The sequence below is a fragment of the Pelophylax lessonae genome (genome assembly GCF_965119305.1).
Source record: "Pelophylax lessonae genome assembly, chromosome: 4".
Lineage (NCBI taxonomy): Eukaryota > Metazoa > Chordata > Amphibia > Anura > Ranidae > Pelophylax > Pelophylax lessonae.
This window is the reverse complement of record NC_138771.1, coordinates 124,068,230-124,094,059: the sequence shown is the minus strand read 5'-3', so window position 1 is coordinate 124,094,059 and position 25,830 is coordinate 124,068,230. Positions and strand designations below refer to the sequence as shown.

The 25,830-nt window shown below is 44.4% G+C and overlaps 1 protein-coding gene across 1 annotated transcript; it reads left to right on the top strand.

Moving 5' to 3' along the window:
• Positions 1–207: 207 nt before the first annotated feature.
• On the top strand, positions 208–10,146 carry PCLAF (PCNA clamp associated factor; the record flags this gene model as incomplete). The annotated part of the gene is made up of 4 exons (XM_082255897.1): positions 208–316; positions 5,068–5,154; positions 6,657–6,837; positions 10,107–10,146. Exons 1-4 carry the CDS (start codon positions 262–264, stop codon positions 10,144–10,146), a joined length of 363 nt encoding a protein of 120 aa, XP_082112023.1. The 5' UTR covers positions 208–261.
• Positions 10,147–25,830: the final 15,684 nt, after the last annotated feature.

Genomic DNA, 25,830 nt, shown 5'->3' with positions numbered 1-25,830 from the left:
GAACTACTACCGCCCCTCCCCCGCCGCATCAGCTTGATAGCGGCATTCGGGCGGGAAGGCAGACAGACTGTATGACAGAGAGCTAGCTTCTTGGCTTCTACTGGCCAGGCGGGAAAGGATGGGTGGAGTAAGGAGACGGCCGTCCAATAGTTGCACGGCGGGCGGGTAGGAATTTCGAGCGGCAAAAGCGAGATCTTTAAATCCGGGAGGGCGAAAATAGGCGGGCAGAGAGGTTTGAGGCACGGAACGGGTGAGGTGATCATGGTGCGGACTAAGGCAGACAGCGCGGGAACATCCACCGGCAGCTACAGGAAAGGTGAGGGCGAGCTTATTATTGAGGCGGGCGGTATTCTCTGTTAAGAAAAATGTACATAAGATGTGTTTTATAGACCGCCATGACATTTGTGTCCCACACCCTCCTTATTATGTGGTGGGCTGCGCCTGTACTGTGGCGCCATACTGAGGCCCGCCTGAACTTCCTCTCCATCGTTTTATATATTATTCATGTGCTGGGCTCTTCTCCATCTTCTGTGGGCAATGGTGGCACTCGTATGTAACTTTGGGTTACTTGGGAATAACTGAGGGAGAGTAAACGCTGCAATCACTGGCCAATCAGGGAGGTCAGGATGAAGAATGACAGATCACCGGGATCTGTTTGTCCTTCAGTCCTGATATCTGGGCGTAGATGAGATCAATGCGTGATCCTCTTCCTTACCCCCCCCCCCCCCCCCCGATCTGTGCGAAGATCTGCGTAAGTGCCCACCCAAACCACCCCCCCCCTGCAATCTGTGCAAGGATTCCCCCTCCCTGTGTCACTTATGAGGAGATCTCCCTTTCCTGTTCTGTGATCTGTACAAGGGTAGACCACTGAACACCCCCTTATTGGCATCTGTTCTGGGGTCCCCCATTCTGTGTGTGATCTGTACAGCCATCGCCCAATAGTGCTGGATTCTTGGACTGGTAAGTACATGTTTATTAAGTTAGCAGCTCAACTCTAAAGTTTTTTTTTTTTTTTATTTTTTTTTAAATTAATACTATTTGTCTACTTTCCTTACACTTTTTTTTTTTTTTTCCCATCTTGACCAGTCAATGTTGTTTAAATCTATTTTTTGCCCAAAATGTGGTAGTAATTGAAGATATTAAGGGTGGGTTTGAAGTTTAGTGGCATAATGTGTTGGTATGTGCCTCATGCTAGCACATTAATGACAAACTTGCCTTTAAAATGGAATCTGCTGTTTGTGCACTGTCACCTCCTGTGGGTGCTTTCATCTTCCCCTGGTTGTCTTTCTGGGTTTGTGCTCATTGACTGTAGGTACAGTGAATGCAAATCTAATACCTGAAGGCTCGGGTCACACTATTGCGATGCGGGAAGGCTGCGAATTCGCAGCCTTTTCCCGCATCGCACACGCACCCCCGGCAGTTCACACTGCCATATGCGATACGCTGGGGGTGTCAATGTAATCTTAACGACACCCCCAGTTTGATCGCATATCGCAGTGCGATCGTGCAGTTCGCACGGGATGGGATCGCACAAGTGTGAACCGCTGTGCGATCCGATCCTGATGCGGCTGCAAAAATGCCTCCTGTGCGTGTTTGCACCGGGTGCGATGCGAATTTAGCCATACAAACTGTATGGCTAAACTCGCACCGCACAGCTGATCGCATGTAATGTCGGAGCAGTGCGCTCTGACATTACATGCGAACCCGGCACTCGCATGAGAGTGAACCGGGTCGAAGAGCACTGTGCAAGCTGGAAATTACTGTACTAGGCAATGCTACAACAGTGATCGCCAGTAGCTTTTGGGTCCTATGGAACATGCATACTTTAGTCCAAGCATGTTTCACAAAAAAAAGTGAAACCTAAACTTGAGCTTTAAAAGGTGATCATTTTATAGCTGACTAGAGTATTAAGAACAACCTGGTAAAAGTTGCCTTTGAGTTCTATCATAGGAGTATGCAAGTATTAAAAGCTGTGAAAGTCCTTAAAGCCAAGTTCCACCATGAGAATTTTGTTTTCACTGTCTGCTTGCTCTAAATTATCTGTAAGACCCCATTCCCACTAGCGTGACTTGGTCACCTGACAAGTCGCGGTGGGTTGCTCGTTATTGAATAGTACAGGACCGGTTCTAATAGGAGCGACATAAGTCGCTCCGACTTAGAAAAAGGGTCCTGTACCACTTTGGGGCGACTTGCATTGACTTCAATGATATGAAGTCTGTGCATGTCGCGCCGAGGTTGCGGTGCACGTTGTGCACCGCGACTTCACAGGTCGCCCCAGCAAGTCGTGTCGCCCCTGTCTGAACGGGGTCTCAATCAATTGGATAGTTACATTTATTTTTTTATTCACTTACCTTGTTTTTAAAGAAAATATACTTGCCTTTCTTCCTTCCTCTGCGGACATGGCTGCCACCGTCACTTCCTCCTTGCGTTGACTCCTGGGAGCTGACCGTCATCGCTCCCAGGAATCAATGCACCGGCCCCGCTCGTCAGTTCTGGCGCAGACGAGTCATTCCCTGCTAAACAGCTTCTGGGCATGCCCAGAAGCTGTGCAGGGATGACGCGCCTGCACCGGAGCTGACGAGCGGGGCTGGCGCAGGGCATTCTGGGACCGAAGAGGACGCCCTGGCTTCAGCTGCCCACACCTGAGATGGCAGCATTGGACAAGAAATTTTCAAGGTGAGTATTTCTTCTAAAAGGGAAGTGAACCCGGGGACAGTTCAGAGGCTATCCATTGCTGAAATGCACTAGCCCTGACTGTCCTGGGGGTATTATCTAAATTTTATTTTTCAGGCCGGAACTCCGCTTTAACTTGTAGGTACAGCTAAGGTTATAAGTAGGGATGCACCGAATATTCGGCGGCCGAACATTATTCGCGTCGAAAATAGAAAAAATAGCACTTTCGGTGTTCGGCCGAATAAGTCAAAAGGCCGAATAATTTTGTGCCGAACAATAGGGCTAAACGATAGTCGATATATCGACTATCGTTCTGTGGCCGTAGGCGATATTCATATCGCCGAGTTCACGATATTTACAAGGGGAAGGGACTCGGAGGAGGACTCACAGACTTCCGTGTTAGGCAGGGGAAGCCGGGACACTTCAGCGGTGAGCATACATACATTACTCACTCGTGCACTGCAGCCCGCCCCACACATTCAGTGAGTCTTACTCTCCTCCCTAGTTTTTTCAATGGCACATTCAGGAAGCCAATCACGCCGTGATTAGCTGCACAGCGAACCAATCACACGTGCCTGCACACCTGATTGGTTCCGCTGTGCCGCTACTCACGGCGTGATTGGCTTCCTGAATGTGCCATTGAAAAAACTAGGGAGGAGAGTAAGACTCACTGAATGTGTGGGGCGGGCTGCAGTGCACGAGTGAGTAATGTATGTATGCGGCTGTGCTCCTTTCCAGGCTCCTACTACCACCACTATGAGAGACTCTGTCACTGTATAATCTGATCGAGTCCACACTGACACTGACTGACTGTCACTGAGTAATTGATGTTACCACATTAACCCTGACCTGCCCAGTGCCCTGTATCTGCAATTAAAATTTACAAGGCTGCCTGCATGCTTCCTGATTTCCATTCCCAGCATCCTTCCCAATCCCTACAGTGTCACTAACATTAACCCTATGGTACAAGGCTGCAGTGTGCACTGAATCCCATTCCCTACAGTAACATTTAGGGAGAGAGACATGAGAGGACAAGAGAGACATGAGAGGACAAGAGAGAGTGACACGAGAGGACAAAAAATTGGCAAAATAAATGGAAAAAATGCCAAAACACCGCGTTCGGTATTCGGCCTTCGGCCAAGAATTTCATTTCGGTGCATCCCTAGTTATAAGGCTTGCCTGTAGGTACAGTGAATATGCAAAGTGGGCACCATTTAGGAGATACTCACAGCTGCTGGGAGTCGGGTGCATGACCAGTGCTCTCTGCACTCATGATTTCCAATTGCTGTGATTCCTGTGTAAGCACGGGGTCAACATCATGACCTGGATGTCCATGTTCCATAGGACCCAGAAGCTATTGTCAATCACTGTTGTGGCAGTACCTAGTGCAGCAATTTCCAGCTTGCACAGTGCTCTTCGGGTGTGAGATTTGCATACAAGAAATGTGTGGGGAATGTTTTGTATTCTTGCAGAATCATACTTGCCTAGGTGGATGTGGCATTGGTCCGATGTTGCATCTGTTTCCCACTGCCTTAAACAGAACCGAGCGGTCAAACCCTGCCAGTCACTGGCTCTCTGCTCTGCCCCTCACTGGAGGGGGCAGGAGTGGGGTGGCTGGCTTTGGAAGTTGGAGTTTGGGATAAAGCCTAGAGGATCGAGGACTAAAGTGTTCTCTTCTAAAAAGAAGCTGGGAAGTATAAACCCCAAGTGCCATTTTGAATATGGTTAAGATTGTGTTTTTAGTGTTAAAGGGGTTGCATTGCATGAAGTCTTCAATTTAGGCTCCATGTACACGGGACGCTGGAAATGGCCGTTTAGGAGCAGTTGGGTGTGTTTTTTTTTTTTTTTTTTTTTTTTTTTTTTTTTTTTTGAAGCCCCTGAACCCATCTACATTTTATCTTATCTGTCCATGTACACCAGGTCGTTTGCAGGCAGTTGCGTTCAGAAACTTTTTTAGAACGCAATTATTTGCGTTCGAACGTGATGACCTGCGTTTGGCGTTTGCGTTTTTCCATTTTAAAGGGGAATAATTTTTTTGACCTCTAGGAACGGTTCTAAACGCAAACGCCCGCTAAACGCGGGTACAAACGCGACTGAACGGACGTTTCAAACGTCCTAAAAATTCCAGCATTCAAAGGGACTTTAACAACGTCCCGTGTACATGGAGCCTTAGCTTTGTGTTGCTCTGATAACTTTGTGGGATTACTTTCAAAAATAACATGATGTAATAACTGGCTTGAATAATGCTTTTTGTTAACTTGTGGGGTTAGATAATTGCGTTTAAAGAAAGGGGGGGGGGGGGGTTCCTTCACTTTTCTACTTCAGATTTCTTGTTGAGCATATCGTAAAAGAAAAAATACTAACATGTTCTTAAATTTTTATTTTTTTTGGAAGCTGTTGCTGCTAGAGCACCACGAAAGTCTTTTGGTGCAAGCTCTTCTTCTTCCTCCAACAATTCGACCTCTCCAACTGGGAAAAAATGTAAGTTGTGACCTGCTGTACATAATTATTTAAGGATTTATGTAGATATGGTGTAATTGTCTTTTATTTACAAAATTGGTTTTGCCAATGGGGGGCGGAATGAGTTACAGGTCTCCAGGATGTAGGGGTTTGTTGGATCTTGTAATATTGGTATTCAGCTGTTTTTAAAGCATTTGTTACCCTAAAAGTTTCCTTAAAGCGTGATATACAGCACAGGGCTTGTGCTGTTTGGTCCCCTGTAATCCTGCCAGTTTCTATTTTTTATTTTATTTTTTTACTGCTTGCCTAGGTGGATGCTGCATCCCCTGACTTCTATTGCTGAGACCTGAGCCATCGAACAGTGCAGATTGCTTGGTTCTTAAAGCTCCCTAGCCTGAATTTTAGGCAGCAGAGCTCCCCTCCCTGAGCTGTGGAGGGGACTGGAGCAGCTGGCTCGGGGTCCCAGCAGCTCGTTGAGCCAGGTGCTGGTCCAGGCATGTGGACGAATCTTGACTTAATTGCCGTGATCTTGCCCGAGCCTGGACTGGCTCTGTGACATCAGCTGACAGTGCACTTCAATTCGCTGTCTGAAAATGGGTCACAGGAGTGTAGAACGAACTGCACTCCTATGATCTGCAAGTGCAAGCAAATAAGCTTTGACTACTTTAACTTAAATTAAAAAAAAGTGTGGGGGGTTTTTTATTTATTTTTTTTTTTTTTGAGCCTGGAAAGCAATGCAGTAGTGATCAGCAGATCGCTGACGCCATGCGTGTCTCCTGCACTTTCGTGCTGAACTACCACAGCACTCAACAGCCCTGTGGTAGTTCATTCAGTGCTGCAAAGGATGTCGGGACTCTTAGTTCATACACAAAGCTTTGAATGAATGACACGGCCGTGTGGGCGGAGCTCCACATGGATTTACTGGTTTCAAAGTGACAGCTAGTATGGGGACCTTCTCCCTGTACTGCTGTCAAAGGGAGAGAGGGTAGTGGCTGCAGCAGTGGGGACTGATCGGGTCTGCCAGTCAGTTTTTCAGGTGGACTCGTTTGAACCATCCTTTTATTGATGCATGATTTTAAGAGTATGCATTGCTGAAGTCCTCTGGCCATAAAACGTTAAAGGATAAGTTCACTTAAAAAAAAAGTGTGTTTTTCTTGTACAAGGAAGCCAATGCATGCTGAAAGGAAGAGCATGAACCACCACAGTGCCATTGGTAGTTCATTGAAAACTACAAGCTCCTCGACCACTTTGTAACAGCTAACAAGAAGGAAGAACCCCCCACTAGCTGTCAGAGTGGGGGCTGGTCTGTAACATGTTGCACCCATTTTCAGGGTATAATATACAAGAAAAGGTGAACTTGTCCTTTAATAAACTTGTTCATTTCTGGTTTTTAACAATGGGGACAATTTTTTTTTTTTAATGCTTTTTGTGCATGCATTTGTGACCAGCTCTCTTTAGGCAAATTTCCAGCTAAAGTTTTGTATATGTACTGAGTCCATTCTCCTTGTCTATCAAACTTACAGCTGAAAGTAAGTATGCTGGAGGTAATCCGGTTTGTGTCCGACCTACTCCAAAATGGCAAAAAGGTATAGTGGAGTTCTTCGGCTCTCCATCTACTAGTAATGTAGAAAAAGAGAACCGCATGCCTTCTGATGATGATGAGGAAGAAGCAGGAGGAAGCGGCGTCGGTAAAGCACCAAGGAAGTAAGTGTACTTGAGCAGACTCAGTAACAGTGGCATGCTGGGGGGATTTTTGGTTGTCAGTTAAGCTTCTGGTTTTCTGTAAAAACATTACATGTCATGTGCTAGTTCTTGTATATTTAATGGGAGTAAATCTTCTGCTCTTGGCTTAAAGATGAAGATGAATTTTATATTGCTTATAGTCTAGAACAGCCCTCAAATTCAAGTAGCAGTAGACAGTGGAAATAGGCTGAGGGCAAGTGTGGAGCAGGGGCAGACTGAGGTGGGGGCAAGGAGGCAATTGCCCCCAAGGCGGCTCTAGTTCCCTGTTAGAAAAGTATGGAAGAAATGGTGTTAAAGATCAGCGCAAAACTCCTAAAGCTGCTAGCAATATGAAGCACCCAAATCCTCAAACGTGTAAAAATGCAGCGCTCATCAATAATTCAAATATTAATACATGATCAAAAGTCCATGTATGAACTCAATGAATATCCACCAATGTTCTAGATAATAAAAAGTAAAAGGATATGTCCAATGAGATCCTATGGATAAAATCACACAGGCATCTGATGAGAATAGGCAGAGCATAAATTGTCAATCGCCATAAATAGCAGGAGCTCGCCAAGATATCAATGCACACCTCAGAATAAGGACCAAGATCTCATAACTCCAATCAAATAGCCATCAATGTATATAAATGGAAAAAATGTTTTTATTAAACTGGTAAAAAGCACAACAGCAAACAATAGTAGTCACTTACATTGAAAATCAGTATAGTACTCCCAAAGGGCTGGTTAATAAGTCTTCAGTGGGCCACCATGCCCACTGAAGAAAAGGTCTCACTGTCTCTGCCAGGAATGATCAGTCAGGTAACAGAACTGGGCCGGCGTTCTATCTCCTGCTGTGACCCAGCTTTGATCTGAAATGTCTACCACTGTTAGATGCTGGTCCAGGAAGCGGGACTATCATGGACAGCACGCTGGGATTTTGAATTGCTGTCTATCATATGAGGCTTGACTTTGACAGCGGTTGACATTTCAGACCCAAGCTGTGTCCCAGCGGAGATTCTGTGTATCCAGCTGGCTCTCCTCCTTGGGATCCCCATACACTGATGGGTGCCACTGATGCTTTATGTTAATATTTATATTTTTTTGTAACTTGATTCTACATAAAACATTCAACGGTCATTTAATGAGATAATTTACAAGGATGGGTTTAGGGGTGGGGCAACTGGTGGCAACAAACTCTAGTCACATAAGTGTGAAAGGGGGCCTAAAGTCGCATGATTTTGATGCGAGTTTGACTGGACTTGTCTTTGGTCCTCAAAAGGCATCAGAATCGTGCCAAAGTAGTGCCGGGACTACTTTGAAGTCGGTGCGACTTAAGTTGCACATATATGAATGGTACTCATTGGAAATTAACGATTTGTCATGTGATTTTTTTTTTTTTTTTTTTTTTTTTTTTTGCAGTCCCAAATCGCAGGACGAGTTGCACAAGTGTGAAAGGGGCCTTAAGGCCTGGCTAGTAGCTTAGGACTTGACATTTTTAAAGCCCTGGTTTAGAAAATTGAGTTGCTAAATATGACCTTCCAGTTGTGGAAAGCAGAATCGGGCTTGCTGTGGGGGCAACTGAGCAGCTCTTTAGTTCACTGGCTATACAGTACTAGCAAAAGCTAATGTCTGTGGGCTGGACTCCAACTATGAGCTGTAAGTATGCATAGCATACTCATACTGCACCCTCCTCCAGCAATGATGTCCAGGGTTTTTTATTTTTTTGTGAAATCTGGGGTCAAAAAGACCTCAGACCTCACAACTACACTAAACGAAGAAAAATTGGCCTTTTTAAACCGGTTGCTAGGCAACGACGTTTGACGTTGCTCCGGTCCTCCAAGACAATAGTCGAGTGAGGGCCATCTTGCCTTCACTCTACTTCTCTCAGAGGATTCGGGACCGGATTGTTTTCACCGCTGCTATCAGGTCCGGTAAGTGAGGAAAACGGCCGGGAGGCTCCTCTTCAGTCGCACCATAAGGGTGATCCCACAGCGAATCTTGACACTGGGACCACCCTTATCTGAAAGCCGTTCGCCTGCTGTTTTAAAAAATACTGGGGTTATGGCAGCTATCTGCTGCCATAAGCCTGGTATTTAGCATCCAAGGACCGACGTAAAACTGCGGCGGGCGGTAAGTGGTTAAATAGCCACTGAAAATACTTGTGCCCCTACACACAGCTCTATTTTTGCAAGGCAAGAAAAGGCCCAAGTGTAAATTGTAGGCACTGTGCCATGTACACAGAAGGTAATGGTGGTAAAGCTTTTTGCCAAGAGAATTATGTCTACCAATGCAAAACTTAGAGACTGTTCCGGACTTTAGTTCAGTTTTGGTTTTAGCCAGATGGCAATAAAACTTTAGGCTAGTTTCATGCGGGCTGGTCTGATCAGGTCCACCTGAAACTGACAGGCAGACCATGAGGCAGATGCGCGTTATAGCATTTGCCCCATGTGAAGGGTGCCTTCACACTGCTTTTCCACAGTGCAGTGTATCCATGCACTTTTGCTATAGATTTCTGTTGTGCGTTTTGAGTACACCAGAAGCCCTGCATATGCAGTGTATAAGCACCCTAAGGGTCCTTTCACAGGGGGTGGACCATTTTTGATCCGCTTCGGCACTTTATTTATTTTTTACGGACACTGACACTTGTCATCCGGTCCGTATGGCCGTTTATCATCCCATCCGTTTGCGGATAACAAACAGAGATAATGCATGTCAATGGGATTGCGGATGACACCGCTGACATCCGTTTTTGCATCCGTTCCGTTTTTTTAAACGGAAGAAAAATGGGTTTCTCTTCCGTTCCAAAAAACTTAACTGATCGGAAAGGACGCAAATCGGATGTCAGCAGATGACCGTCCGCTGACATCTGCAATCCCATTGACATGCATTATATCCGTTTTTTTTCATCCACAAAAAAATGGGATGAAATACGGACCGCCCGTGTGAAAGGACCCTTAGGTTTATTGAACCTGGTCTTAGTTTAAAGCAATTTTTTTTTATTTTTTTTTTTTTTTTTTAAATCAACATGTGGTACAGTAAAATTGGTGAGTGTACAAAGCCGTACAACAAATTTCAGGCTTGTAACTTGGATAGGTGTTTCCATAAACTTTCTAATTTTAACTCTGAAAATTCAAGCTTGCATAAGTTGAGTGTGCAGACCTTTGTCTTTTTTATATTATGGTGATGTGTATCACTCTAAAGTCGTGTTTTTTTTTTTTTTTTTTTTTTTTTTTTTTTTTCCAGATCTCGTCCATTGGTTGATGATGGTTCAGATGAAGAATGAGTGAAGACTGGATACAGTTTTTAATGTTTTTTCAGTTGCTTGTATATTTGTAAATAAAGTCCCCTTTTTTTGTAGTTGTTGTCTTTTAACTGGGGACATCTTGCGGAGAAGAGATGCCAATAGTAAGGCTCCATTCACATGTCAGCGTATGGATCGCAGGCAGAACCCGCCGAGGTTCCGCCCGCGATCCGGAGATTATTGCAAATCGCGGTACGCCTGTGCGTTGCCCGTTGATTTGCAATAGCCCCCCCAAACGCTGAGCGATGTTGCCACGATTTCCGCCTGCCGAATCGTGGTAACATCACGCAAAAAAAATCGCGGGACGCAATACGCTCCACAAGAAGCTCTTGTACTTTTTTGGGCGTAATGCGTCCTGCGATTTTTTTTTTTTTTTTTTTTTTTTTTGCGCAATGTTACCGCAATTCGGCAGGCGCAAATCGCGGCAACATCGCTCAGCGTTTGGACTATTGCAAATCAACGGGCAACGCACAGGCGTCCCGCGATTTGCAATTTCCGGATCGCGGGCGGAACCGCAGCGGTTCTGCCCGCGATCCATACGCTGACATGTGAACGGAGCCTAAATCTAGCTTTTGTTTGGGTTTGTGGACAGTATCTGACTTGCTGGAAAAATACCTTATGCGTTGTATTATGATTTAGTATGGACTCCTGGGATTGGTGACACTGCAACAAATTTGCATGCCATTTGTATAGCATTTGACATGGGATGTGGTAGACTGCATCAGTGTGAACCCAGCCCCTTCTTTCTATACTTTTTTTTTGCATAAGGTTTATTACTTTAATCCTTTTTACTGACCTACGGAACTGCTTGCAGCTGGCTAGGTCCGTACGCTGTGTATCGCATTCCTCACATTCTTCGTGTTAGAAGATCATGGTCACGTTAATGACTGTGAGCTTTTAACTGTTCAGACTGATCACCAAATCAATTTCTGCTGATCAGAGCTATTCCCCAAAAAAGGTGCCCCCCCTCTGCTGCTACACTGACATGTCCTGGTTTACCCTAAATAACCACCCAAAACCACCCCCCTTCTCGCTTGCAGCTTCCCGCCTTATTTTATTTATTTATTTATTTTTTTTTTTATCCAAGTCATGGGCACCAGGCAGTCTTATTGATAGACAGATGCAGTGGTTGGTACTACTTAGGGGGATGGCAAACAAACCACCCCATTAGGCTTGTGACGGTATCAGATTTTCATGCTGCGATTAATTGATTAAGGTTTTGCCACGGTATACGGTATTATCACGGTATTCTATTATTAAATTTAAATTATTAAATTTCCACCTCACTTCAATTTCATTGCTGAATTTAGGGGCTTTGGTTCACTTATGCACATTATTATATAGTCAGTCAGTACAGACTCTGTGAACCAGGCCTAAAATAGGTCATCAAGCAGTGTCTGGCCTAACTGGTGATAACTGGTTCTGGCGCTCGGCTCCGATCCGATGGCCTGGTCATTAAGAGGGCAAATCCTTGTGGTCAAGAAGTGGTTAAACCTGAAGGAGGTGTTGTTTATAAATTACTTTACTATTGCTTTAGGCCTGGTTCACATGTATGCGGGTTGGTGGTTCACATTTGCACAGGCATAGCAGCCCATTGATTTGAATGGGCTGCTATGCCCTCATTTTCCGCAGAAAAAAGGTGCATGCAGCATTTTTTTAAAATTCAGTGGCCTTGAAATCCATCCTGCTTTTGCACCATGCGACTAACCTGCAGTTCCTGCTCTGGCAAGCTTTCTGCATTTTTTGTATACGTGGGCACGGCATTTAAAAATAAACAGTTTGCGTGTGCAGCAACGGCAGGTAAGTCGCATGGTGCAAAAGAAGGATGGATTTCATGGCCACTGCATTTTTTTAAATTCTGCATGCACCTTTTTTCAGCTGAAAACGCAGGCATAGCAGCTCAAGCCCATTCACATCAATGGGCTGCTATGCCTGTGCAAATGTGGGCCCCCAACCCGCATACATGTGAACCAGGCCTAAAGCAATAGTAAAGTCATTAATTGGTTAAACCTGCAGGAGGACCGGTGTTTTTATCTATTAATGACTTTACTATTGCTTTAGGCCTGGTTCACATGTATGCGGGTTGGTGGTTCACATGTATGCGGGTTGGGGGCCCACATTTGCACAGGCATAGCAGCCCATTGATGTGAATGGGCTTGAGCTGCTATGCCTGCGTTTTCAGCTGAAAAAAGGTGCATGCAGAATTTAAAAAAATGCAGTGGCCATGAAATCCATCCTTCTTTTGCACCATGCGACTTACCTGCCGTTGCTGCACACGCAAACTGTTTTTAAATGCCGTGCCCACGTATACAAAAAATGCAGAAAGCTTGCCAGAGCAGGAACTGCAGGTTAGTCGCATGGTGCAAAAGCAGGATGGATTTCAAGGCCACTGAATTTAAAAAAAATGCTGCATGCACCTTTTTTCTGCGGAAAATGAGGGCATAGCAGCCCGTTCAAATCAATGGGCTGCTATGCCTGTGCAAATGTGGGCCGCCAACCCGCATACATGTGAACCGCCAACCCGCATACATGTGAACCGCCAACCCGCATACATGTGAACCGCCAACCCGCATACATGTGAACCAGGCCTAAAGCAATAGTAAAGTCATTAATAGATAAAAACACCGGTCCTCCTGCAGGTTTAACCACTTCTGGATCGCAAGGATTTGCCCCTTTAAAGACCAGGCCATCGGATCAGAGCGCCAGGACCAGTCATCACCAGGTAGGCCAGACACTGCTTGATGGCTATATAATAATGTAATGTGGGCTGCTAGGCGTGTGTGTGTGTGTGTATATATATATTTATTAGAGCTGCACGATTCTGGCCAAAATGAGAATCACGATTTTTTAGCTTGGAATAAAGATCACGATTCTCTCACGATTCTCTGTGTAACAAAAAAAAAAAAAATTGGGATAACTTTACTGTTACGTTTTTTTTTTTTTTTATTCATTAAAGTCTAATCATTGCGTTTGAAAGACTGCTGCGCAAATACAGTGTGACATAAAATATTACAACAATCGCCATTTTATTCTGTAGGGTCTCTGCTAAAAAAATATATAAAATGTTTGGGGGTTCTAAGTACTTTTCTAGCAAAAAAAAAAAACTGATTTTAACTTGCAAGCAGCAAGTGTCAGAAAAAGATCCAGTCTTTAAGAGGTTAAACTTCCTTTCTCCCTGGCAGAGGGAAGGAAAAGATACAAATGTAATCATTTTTGTTTATAGTTAGGAGACTTAATGCTGAAAGGTGTTAGCTGAGTGAGTGAATGAGTCATCCAGCTCACTGAAATGTATCAATTCACAAGTCAGGCAGACTTGACAGAGAAACTCGGTATTTTAAAAATGCCACAATAACAATACCGTGGCTATGCAATACCGCGATATATCGAATTACCGAAAACCGGCATATGTCTACACCCCATGAGTCTGCATTCACCCCTTATGGCACAGCCCCCTGCACCTCACCCCTCTACAACACAAACCCCCTCTCCATGGCTTTATCTGCTTCTGCTCCCAGTCAACCTGATCGGACTCCTGTCTTGTTTGGCAAGGAGGAGAAACCAGAAGACAATAGCAAATATTGATTTGCTATTGTTACAAGTAGGTGTGTTTTGAGGTGCAGTGCCCTGAGCCCAACCTTTCTCAAGTCAATTAGGGCTCTAATCATGTGGCTTGTAGGAAAAAGACTAAGGGTTGGCACCCCTAAATGAATCGGCCACTTCTGAACAGATGGAAGATGGGATCACCATCTGTTTCATGTTTATATGCAGGATTGGCTAGTGAAGTACAGTATTTTACCAGTGAGTACACCCTCACACTTTTGTAAATTATCTTTTCATGTGATAACACTGAAGAAATTACACTTTGCTACAATGTAAAGTAGTGGGTGTGCAGCATGTATAACAGTGTAAATTTGCTGTCCTCTCAAAATAACTCAACACACAGCCATTAATGTCAAACCACTGGCAACAAAAGTGAGTACACCCCTAATTGAACATGTCCAAATTGGGCCCAAAGTGTCAATATTTTGTGTGGCCGCCATTGTCTCAGTCATTGACAGATGCAGCTCCATATCCTCTAAGACCCCATTGGGTTATGCTCCTCCAATCAGGAATAGAACACTAGGCAGGAAAAAACTTTATCATGCCTATGGGACTGTCCCTGCAGGCATAACCCCACACTCTGCTACAGCAGCCAGTTTGTTTCTGCCTAGTTTAGGACCTAGTTCCCTGCTAGGACTAGAGATATGCTGGTTTTAAGTAATTCGTTATATCGCGGTATTGCATACTCACGGTATTGTTGTTGTGGCATTTTTAAAATGCCGTGTTTCTCTGCTTCTCAAGTCTGACTGACTTTAGCATTGATACATTTCAGTGAGCTGGATGACTCATTCACTCAACTCAATAGAAACCGCTCTGGTAATATGATCCTAGAGTGAGAGACTTGGCTCCTCCCTGTAACCAATCAGACAGCTCCCACTCAGTACACACCCACATGCTTCTTCCACGGCTCAGACACAGAAACACTGCTAATACAAGCAAGTTTCTGCAGATAGATATAATTACATAGAAGATAGAGAGATATATATATGATATACATACATAACATGGGCATAGCAGCATATTATATACACGCATAGCAGCCCTCATTACATTATTATATAGCCATCAAGCAGTGTCTGGCCAACCTGGTGATGACTGATCCGATGGCCTCGTCTTTAAAGGGGCAAATACTTGCGGTCCAGGAGTGGTTAAACCTGCAGGAGGACTGGTGTTATCTATTAATGACTTTACTATTGCTTTAGGCCTGGTTCACATGTATGCGGGTTGGGGACAACATTTGCACAGGCATAGCAGCCCATTGATTTGAATGGGCTTGAGCTGCTATGCCTGCATTTTCCGCTGAAAAAAGGTGCATGCAGATTTAAAAAAAAAAAATGCAGTGGCCATGAAATCCATCCTTTTGCACCATGCGGCTTACCTGCATTTGCTGCACACGCAAACTGTGTTTTTTAAATGCTGTGCCCACGTATATAAAAAATGCAGAAAGCTTGCCGGAGTAGGAACTGCAGATAAGTTGCATGGTGCAAAGCAGGATGGATTTCAAGGCCACCGAATTTAAAAAAAAATGCTGCGTGCACCTTTTTTCTGCGGAAAATGAGGGCATAGCAGCCCGTTCAAATCAATGGTCTGCTATGCCTGTGCAAATTTGGGCCGCCAACCCGCATACATATGAACCAGGCCTAAAGCAATAGTAAAGTAATTTATAAATAACACCTCCTTCAGGTTTAACCACTTCTTGACCACAAGGATTTGCCCCTTAATGACCGGGCCATCGGCTCGGAGCCGAGCGCCAGGACCAGTCATCACCAGGTAGGCCAGACACTGCTTGATGACCTGTTTTAGGCCTGGTTCAGAGTCTGTACTGACTGACTATATAATAATGTGCATAAGTGAACCAAAGCCCCTAAATTCAGCAATGAAATTCAAGTGAAAATTAATAATTTAATAACGTGATAATACCGCATACCGTGGCAAAACTTTAATCAATTAATCGCAGCATGGAAATCTGATACCGTCACAAGCCTAGTTGGTAAACAATCTGTCCTCTCTGCGAACTTGCATGCGGGCCTTGTGTCTGATAGTATCAACCTTCAAGGCGGTTCCATTTGCTCAGTTCCATACTAGACCTTTGCAAAGAGAGATTCTGGTCAAATGGAACAAGGATCCCAAATCTTTGGACACTTTGGGTCTGTTGCGCCACAACACAAGATCTGCTCTGTAATGGTGGCTTCACTCTCCAGCACTATGCCAGGGCAAGTCCATCCTCCTGTTGTTTTGGATGGTGGTAACCACGGACGCCAGCCTCCAAATTACCAATAAATGATAAAAACACCCGGAGGTGTTTTTATCTCCTGTGTGTCAGGTGGGGGACACCTGAGGTCGATCTGTTTGCACCTTCTTGTTGAGGTGAGTACCAGAGGTTTGTAGCCAGAGGTTGAGATCTGGCTGACGCCACAGATGCACTGGTAGCTCCTAGGGGTCAGTATCTGCTGATTTTTGCCTTCTGCCGAGGCTTCTACGCAGAATAGAGGTGGAAGAGATTATGGTCATTCTGGGGGCTCCAGACTGGCCTCACCATTCTTGGTAAGCTGACCTAGTAAGGTTGGTCGCCGATGCTCCTTGGAGACTTCCTCTCAGGGAAGATCTGCTGTCTCAAGGTTGGTCTTCTATCCTGCTTTACAGTCGCTGGCTTTAATGGCATGGCTGTTGAAAGCTAGGTGTTGAGGGATAGAGGTCTTTCTGACTCTGAAAAAGAAAGAAAGGAAAGCTCGCTCATGTGTAATACAAAAAGAAAAACTAAATGAGCAGTACTCGTATGGCAAAAAAGGCATTAAGAAAAATAAGGGCAACAACAAGAAGAAAATTACCCAACAGCGCTATATATTATTGAGTTACCGGGGTATAATTGGATATGATTTTTCAAAAACCAACACCAAACCAGCTCCTAATAAAATTTGTATAAGTTTATTGAATCATCAAGAAACATATGGTGATAAATTTAAAACAAGCAACCTTCTACCTTGCCACCAAAAAATTGTGACTACGTCGTCATTAAAAAAAAAATACACACGCATAGGTCTGCTGTACACTCCTCTAGAGCAATTAATGCAAAGAATAAGCATATAACAATGCATGACTATATGAAAAAAATCAAGCGAATCAGAAAAAATTGAGATGAAGGAGCAGTCAGAGGCTCAGCCAGAGGCCATATCTAAAGGAATACCCGCCAAGAAATCACTGACTTCCAATGTCAGGCACTCGGGCTGAACAAGGAGCTGAGCAAAAAATTGCCTTGCATTCTTTGGATGTGGTTAGAGCGATCAGGGTTTACCTGGTGGTTACTGAGTCTTTCAGAAAGTCTGATGCTCTTTGTCCTTACTGAGGGACATCGTAAGAGATTGGCTGTGTCTGCTGTGACTAATTCCAGGTGGATCAGGCAGACGGTTGTTCAGGCTTATTCGCTGAAGAGTCAGGTTCCTCCTTTCCCAGTAAAGGCACATTCTACTAGAACGCTGAGTGCCTCTTGGGCTTTTCGCCATCAGGCGTCAGTGATGCAAGTTTGCCATGTGGCAACTTGGTCGTCTGTGCATACGTTCACGAAATTCTACAAAGTTGATGTGTTGGCATCTTCGGATGCCTCCTTTGGCTGCAAGGTTTAGCAGGCTGCTATTTAAAGAGAATCTTTTTTGTCCTCTTTGAGGGTGTATGTTTTTGCTAGGTGAGCTCCAGTTGTTAGTGGTTGAGCTCCATATTCCCTGGTTGGCTACGTTTAGCCTTTGCGGATTTACGTTCTTATTTGCGTTGTCTTCCCACTCATAAAAATACTGCTTTGGGACATCCCAATGGTCTAAGAAGATATGAAGCTGCGTCTGTCGATGAACAATATAGAACAGGATTTTTTTACTTACCAAAAAAAATTTTCTTTGAAGTTCGACAGACGCAGCACCCGCCCCTCTTCTTCTGAGTGGGTTTTTTTGTCTTCTAAACACTGCTTGCAACAAAACTGGCTGCTGTAGCAGTGTGTGTGGGGTTATGCCTGCAGGGACAGCCCCCATAGGCGTGGTAAAGCTTTTTCCTGCCTAGTGTCCTATTCCTGATTGTAGGAGCATTGCCCAATGGTCTAAGAAGATATGGAGCTGCGTCTGTCAACTTCAGAGAAAAGGATTTTAAGGGAAGTACAAAAATCCACTTTTTCCAGCTCTGCCGTAACCCTCTTGGGTATGGAGTTCACCAGAGCTTCACAGGTTGCTACTGGAGTCCTCTTCCACTCCTCCTTGACAACATCACCTTGCGCTCCTCCACCTTCCGTTTGAGGATGCTCCCACACATGCTCAATAGGGTTTAGGTCTGGAGACATGCTTGGCCAGTCCCATCACTTTTACCCTCGGCTTCTTTAGCAAAGCAGTGGTCGTCTTGGAGGTTTATTTAGGTTCCTTATGTTGGCATACTGCTCTTCGGCCCAGTCTCCAAAGGGGATCATGCTCTGCTTCAGTATGTCACAGTACGTGTTGGCATTCATGGTTCCCTCAATGAACTGTAGCTCCTCAGTGCTGGCAGCACTCATGCAGCCCCAAACCATGACACTCCCACCACCATGCTTGACTGTAGGCAAGACACACTTGTCTTTGTACTCCTCACCTGGTTGCCGCCACACACGCTTGACACCATCTGAATCAAATAAGTTTATATTGATCTCATCAGACCCACAGGACATGGTTACAGTAATCCATGTCATTAGTCAGCTTGTCTTCAGCAACCTTTTTCCGGGCTTTCTTGTGCATCATCTTTAGAAGAGGCTTCCTTCTGGGATGACAGCTCTGCAGACCAATTTGATGCAGTGTGCAGCGTATGGTCTGAGCTAGGCTTGTGACGGTATCAGATTTTCATGCTGCGATTAATTGATTAAGGTTTTGCCACGGTATACGGTATTATCACGGTATTCTATTATTAAATTTAAATTATTAAATTTCCACCTCACTTCAATTTCATTGCTGAATTTAGGGGCTTTGGTTCACTTATGCACATTATTATATAGTCAGTCAGTACAGACTCTGTGAACCAGGCCTAAAATAGGTCATCAAGCAGTGTCTGGCCTAACTGGTGATAACTGGTCCTGGCGCTCGGCTCCGATCCGATGGCCTGGTCATTAAGAGGGCAAATCCTTGTGGTCAAGATGTGGTTAAACCTGAAGGAGGTGTTGTTTATAAATTACTTTACTATTGCTTTAGGCCTGGTTCACATATATGCGGGTTGGTGGTTCGCATGTATGCGGGTTGGTGGTTCGCATGTATGCGGGTTGGCGGTTCACATGTATGCGGGTTGGCGGCCCACATTTGCACAGGCATAGCAGCCCATTGATTTGAACGGGCTGCTATGCCCTCATTTTCCGCAGAAAAAAGGTGCATGCAGCATTTTTTTTAAAATTCAGTGGCCTTGAAATCCATCCTGCTTTTGCACCATGCGACTAACCTGCAGTTCCTGCTCTGGCAAGCTTTCTGCATTTTTTGTATACGTGGGCACAGCATTTAAAAACAGTTTGCGTGTGCAGCAACGGCAGGTAAGTCGCATGGTGCAAAAGAAGGATGGATTTCATGGCCACTGCATTTTTTTAAATTCTGCATGCACCTTTTTTCAGCTGAAAACGCAGGCATAGCAGCTCAAGCCCATTCACATCAATGGGCTGCTATGCCTGTGCAAATGTGGGCCCCCAACCCGCATACATGTGAACCAGGCCTAAAGCAATAGTAAAGTCATTAATAGATAAAAACACAGCTCCTCCTGCAGGTTTAACCACTTCTGGATCGCAAGGATTTGCCCCTTTAAAGACCAGGCCATCGGATCAGAGCGCCAGGACCAGTCATCACCAGGTAGGCCAGACACTGCTTGATGGCTATATAATAATGTAATGTGGGCTGCTATGCCTGTGTGTGTGTGTGTGTGTGTGTGTGTATATATATATATATATATATATATATATATATATTAGAGCTGCACGATTCTGGCTAAAATGAGAATCACGATTTTTTAGCTTGGAATAAAGATCACGATTCTCTCACGATTCTCTGTGTAACAAAAAAAAAAATTGGGATAACTTTACTGTTACGTTTTTTTTTTTTTTTTTTTATTCATTAAAGTCTATTAATTGCGTTTGAAAGACTGCTGCGCAAATACAGTGTGACATAAAATATTACAACAATCGCCATTTTATTCTGTAGGGTCTCTGCTAAAAAAATATATAAAATGTTTGGGGGTTCTAAGTACTTTTCTAGCAAAAAAAAACTGATTTTAACTTGCAAGCAACAAGTGTCAGAAAAAGATCCAGTCTTTAAGAGGTTAAACTTCCTTTCTCCCTGGCAGAGGGAAGTAAAAGATACAATGTAATCATTTTTGTTTATAGTTAGGTGTTAGCTGAGTGAGTGAATGAGTCATCCAGCTCACTGAAATGTATCAATTCACAAGTCAGGCAGACTTGACAGAGAAACTCGGTATTTTAAAAATGCCACAATAACAATACCGTGGCTATGCAATACCGCGATATATTGAATTACCGAAAACCGGCATATGTCTAGTCTGAGCACTGACAGGCTGACTCCCCACCCCCTTCAACCTCTGCGGCAATGCTGGCAGCACTCATACATCTATTTCCCAAAGAAAACCTCTGGATATGACGCTGAGCATGTGCACTCAACTTCTTTGGTCGACCATGGCAAGGCCTGTTCTGAGTGGAACCTGTACTGTTAAACCACTGTATGGTCTTAGTGCATCTTTATGTTGATCAACAATTCTTTTTTTCTCTTTTGTTCATTGACAGACACAGCTCCATATTGTCTTTGACCTGTGGGTTATGCTGCTCTTCCTAGGAGTAGGACACTAGGCGGAAAAAGGGTTAACTACGCTTATGGGGCAGTCCCAGGAGGTATACTCCCACTTCCTGCTCTAGGATCTATTTTTTTTTTCTTCTGCGTAGTCATTTTCACAAAATTTTATAAGGTGGATGTGTTGGCATCTGCGGATGCCTCCTTTTGGCTGCAAGGGTTTGCAGGCTGCTGTTGGAGAGGATTAGTCCTCTTTGAGGGTATACTTTTTTTGTCAGATGAGCTCCATGTAGTGTATTAACACAGACAGGCTGTTCAGGTTGCTTCTTTATTCACTGCACATCAGCATGCAACTAACCTCAGCCACACCCAGCTCCCAGACATATACATAATTGTAACATTTTGCAGACAGCAACTTAACCCGTTGCTTACCATACTACATTCCCTCCTCTCTTTGAATAAAACATAACATGCACAACGTATTAATAAGATTAACAAAATGCATGGATGAACAACTAAAAAATTTAAACTATAAACTCCTGACTATACACATAGTCCTTAAGGTAGGCCTGTGGATTTGTTGCTCGTTTTTCTCTTGGCCATTCCGATGTGGATGGTTGTGGATTGAAGTCTGCATCACTGGCAGTATCATCACTACTCTTTGCCTGTTCGCCATCTTCCGATACTTGACCTTCTGACTCAATAAATTTCTTCACAAATGAGGAATTACGCACTTTTGTGTGACCATCTAAATCCTCTAAAACCACTTGAGTACCTCTTTTCTCCTTTACAACATAAGGCTCAGGTTCAAAGGACGGAGCCAGTTTGTTAAACCGATCACTTTGAAGCAACACCTTATCACCCTGTTGAAGGCCACTAGGTTGACAATGACGGCGGTGGTTTGCATACTGTTCAGCCCGGATCTTCCTTTCCTCATCAATATGCCGAAAAGGTTTCTGACTTGTAGGAGGACCCCCAATGTCTGGCAATTTTGTCCTGAATTTGCGACCACAAAGAAGTTCCGCAGGACTAACGCCAGTGACAGTATGCGGAGTTGTGCGATAAGCCAAAAGAAAACGCCACAGTTCCTTTTTCCAGTCTCTTCTCTCTAAATGAGCAATCCGCAAAGCTTTCAGCAAGGTTCGATTCTGGCGTTCCACTTCCCCGTTAGCCTGTGGCCAGTATGGAGTTGTACGATGATGTTCAATAGCATTTGATTTCAGATAATCCTGAAATTCCTGAGAAGTAAATTGGGCACCATTATCACTCACAATCCGTTTAGGCAACCCATGAGATGCAAAAATGCTCTCCAACCCCTCAATTACAGTTGATGATGTAGCTTTAGTGAGAACTACCACCTCTTGCCACCTTGAATAATAGTCCACAACAACTAAAAGATGGTGTCCAGATGGAATGTCGCACAGATCAATGGCTAAATCTTCCCATGGTCCCTCAGGTATAACAGTGTGAGTTACTGGTTCTGGTTTAGGTTTGCTGCCCACCAACTGACATGCTCGACATGAAGAAACCAAACGTTCCACATCCTTGTCAATTCCTGGCCACCAGACTTTCTCACGTAATCTTTGTTTGGTGCGTACAATGCCTTGATGGCCCTCATGGGCTAAATGTAATGTACGTTTCCGTAAGTCTTTAGGCATCACAATACGATTGCCACGTAGAACTAGTTGTCCTGCAATACTCAGCTCTTGTTTGATTCTGTGATAGCTTGGGTCACAATCCACCCAAACCCCTTGTCTTACACATTTCCTCAACCGAGCAATTTCCGGATCCACAGATGACAATTCTTCAACCTCCCGCGGTGTCAATGCCTGAGGCATGGCGTTAGTAGCCACAAAACGAATGTACTCTTCTGCCAGGTTATGAACAGGTGCAGAAGACTGAGGCAATCTGGAAAGTGCATCTGCCGCATTAGTCGGTCCAGGTCTGTACCGCACTGTAAAGCGATATGGTAACAATCTGAGAACCCATCTCTCAATTCTGGCGGATTGTTTTGAGCGTGGCGAATATATCACTTCCAGAGGCTTGTGGTCTGTGATGATTTCAAAATCAAGGCCGTAGAGATAGGTGTGAAACCTTTCACATCCCCAAACAACAGCCAAAGCTTCTTTCTCGGTCTGAGAATAACGTCTCTCTACATCAGTGAGGGATCTGCTTGCATACTGAATAGGCCTGTAATCGCCTGTGCATTGTCTCTGAACCAAGATGGCGCCTAACCCCACAGGGCTAGCATCGACAATAACTTGGGTGTGTGCAGTAGGATTGAAATAAGCCAAAGTTGTGGCGCAAGTCAGCCGTCTCTTAAGTTCATCAAATGCACCTTGTTCCAAAAAGCCCCACTTCCAAGGGACTGCTTTGCGGGTCAACACTCTCAAAGGTTCACTGACAGTCGCCATATCTGGAATAAACTTGGCACAGTAATTCACTAGCCCAAGAAAACTGCGTACTTCTGCAGGGTTTTCAGGATTTCTGGCATCAGACACAGCTTTAATTTTACAGTCCTCCGGACCAATGCCCCTGTCAGACAGCACATGGCCCATAAAAGTCATTTTATTCATTTGAAATGTGCATTTCTTCTCATTTAATGTCAACCCTTTCTCCTTCAAGCGATTTAGCACTGCACGGAGACGTTCATCGTGCTCCTGTGTGTTTGTTCCCCACACAATTATATCATCAGAAATGTTATGCGTGCCTTCACAACCATGTAGTACTTGCTGAATCACATGTTGATAGGCCTCCGGTGCGGACGATACGCCAAAAATCAACCTCTTGTATCTAAAAAGACCTTTATGGCTTGCAAATGTAGTGATGACTCTAGATGCTGGGGTCAATTCAATCTGATGATAACCCCATTTCAAATCCAGTTTACTGAAGACACTTGCCCCATTCATTGCATGTAGAACATCTTCAATAGTGGGAATTGGATGTCTCTCTCTCTGCACAGCTTGGTTAGCACATCTCATGTCCACACAAATCCGAATATCTGTGCCCTTTGGTACAACAACTAACGGCGATACCCACGGAGTGGGCCCTTCCACAGGTTCAATAATGTCAAGGTCTAGCAGCTCTGCCAGTTTGTGCTCAACAGGTGATCTCAGGCTATAAGGAAGTCTGCGTACTGGCTGTGCAATAGGCTTTACATGTGGATCAATGTGAAGCTCCAACTGAAAATCCTTTAATTTTCCAAACCCAGAGAAGCAATCCTTAAATTCCTCTTTCAATGCAGAAATAGCAGGAGACACCATATTCACTCTTGCGCTGCCTACATCACGGCCAATCTGTAACACCTCTAGTGCCATTGCGGTTTGACGACCAAGCAGAGGCGACCCTGTGCCATCTACAACATAGAATTCGGTCTGCAATGGAGGACCAGTCTCATGTGTTTGAACAGAGGTATAAAATTTGCCTTTAAGTTGCAGTGGTGTACTGGAGCCATAAGTTTAAATCTGTTTAGTGGTGTTACACAATTTAAGGTGATTTTCTCTGCCATTAAGACTGTGCCAAGAAGCCAAGTCCATAACATTGCATGTAGCTCCAGAGTCAATCAACACTGACACATCCGTATTTCCAATCTTAATGGTTAATGTCCCGGCTTGCAGAGAACACAGGGAGAATATAAATTCACAGTCAGGAGCACTCTCTTTATCCTCAGCTATAACATTTACTTGTGCAGATTGTCCTTTGGTTTTGTTATCTCTGGTTGTACTTCTACACACAGCTGCAAAATGACCTGTCTTTCCACAAGCAAAGCACATTTTATTCTGTACCACAGTGCAGTCCTGACTTGTGTGTCCCGCCCTGCCACATTTATTGCAGGTTATATGTAAAGTCCTCTGTGGAAAACTCTCTTTTCTACTCCAGATATTCCTATTACTATAGGTAGGTTTGGAGACTGTATTGACAGATGCAGTGTTCTTGGTTTCAATATGCAGAGCCTGGAGCTCAGACAGTTCAATGGCTCTTGCAATCTCCTGCAGACTAGTAAGTGTGAGACTAGGTTCTCTCAATAATCTCCTCCTGAGGTGCACAGATGTGCATTTCTCTATGACCTGATCTCTGATTATCTCCTCAGTTACAGTCCCAAAATCACAAGACTTTGCCAGATATTTCAGCCTAGTCACATAACTGTCTGTGGTTTCTCCCAGTTCTTGCACAGCCTGTCTAAACTTATATCTTTCATAGGGAATATTTTTCTTTGGCTCAAAGTACTCACTCAGTCTATTCATGGCTGTCTCATAGTCTGAATCTTCCCCTGTTGCTCCCAGGGTTTCAAAAATGTCCTGAACTTGAGGTCCAGCTAGATGCAGCAGCATGGCTCTCTTCTGAGCAGGTGCAGTCACTCCTGTGGCTATAACATAGAGCTGAAATCCCTTCTTCCACTTGTCCCAGCGCTGTGAGAGACTAGTGTGGTCTCCAGACACATCAAACGGTCCGATAGCCGGTAAATCCAGAAAGCTAGCCATCCTCGTCGCCAAAATGTAGTGTATTAACACAGACAGGCTGTTCAGGTTGCTTCTTTATTCACTGCACATCAGCATGCAACTAACCTCAGCCACACCCAGCTCCCAGACATATACATAATTGTAACATTTTGCAGACAGCAACTTAACCCGTTGCTTACCATACTACACTCCAGTTCCTGGTTGAGCTCCTGTTTTACCTGTTTGGCTAAGTTTAACCTTTGGCAAGTATAGTTATTTCTGTGTTCTTCCCACCCCTCTTGACACTGCTTTGGGATGTCCGGTGGGTCAAAAAAAGATATGGAGCTGTGTCTGTCAATGAACAAAAGAGAAAACTGGATTTTTGTCTTACCGTAAAATCCTTTTCCTGACAGACTCCATCGCAGCATACATATCGGGTTTGGTCCCGCCTCCAAACCTACCCTATAGGACATCCACTCCCATAAATCTTTGCACCTGTTCAGCACACGTGTTCTTTTTTTGTCCTAACAGATTACCTGTATCCTACCTGAAGATGGATGTCTCTACCATTCGGGTATTGAGTATTTCTCCAATAAGCCCAAGCTGTTGCGGGGTATGGAGCAAGGGTGAAGATTCTTTCTGATGTGCACCTTGGCCAAAAGCCCAGCTGCTGCAAGTGGCCTGCCCCCCTTAAAGAATTGTGAAGTCCGGTGTGTGCTGTATTCCCATCCATCCCTGGTGGCTAGCGGTCTCATTGGTGGTCAGTGAGTACCCCTTCCTTATTTTGTCTTTTCACTCCATGGCAGCTTAATTTTTGTATTTTCAGCCGTCTTATGTGTCTACCTTTTTTC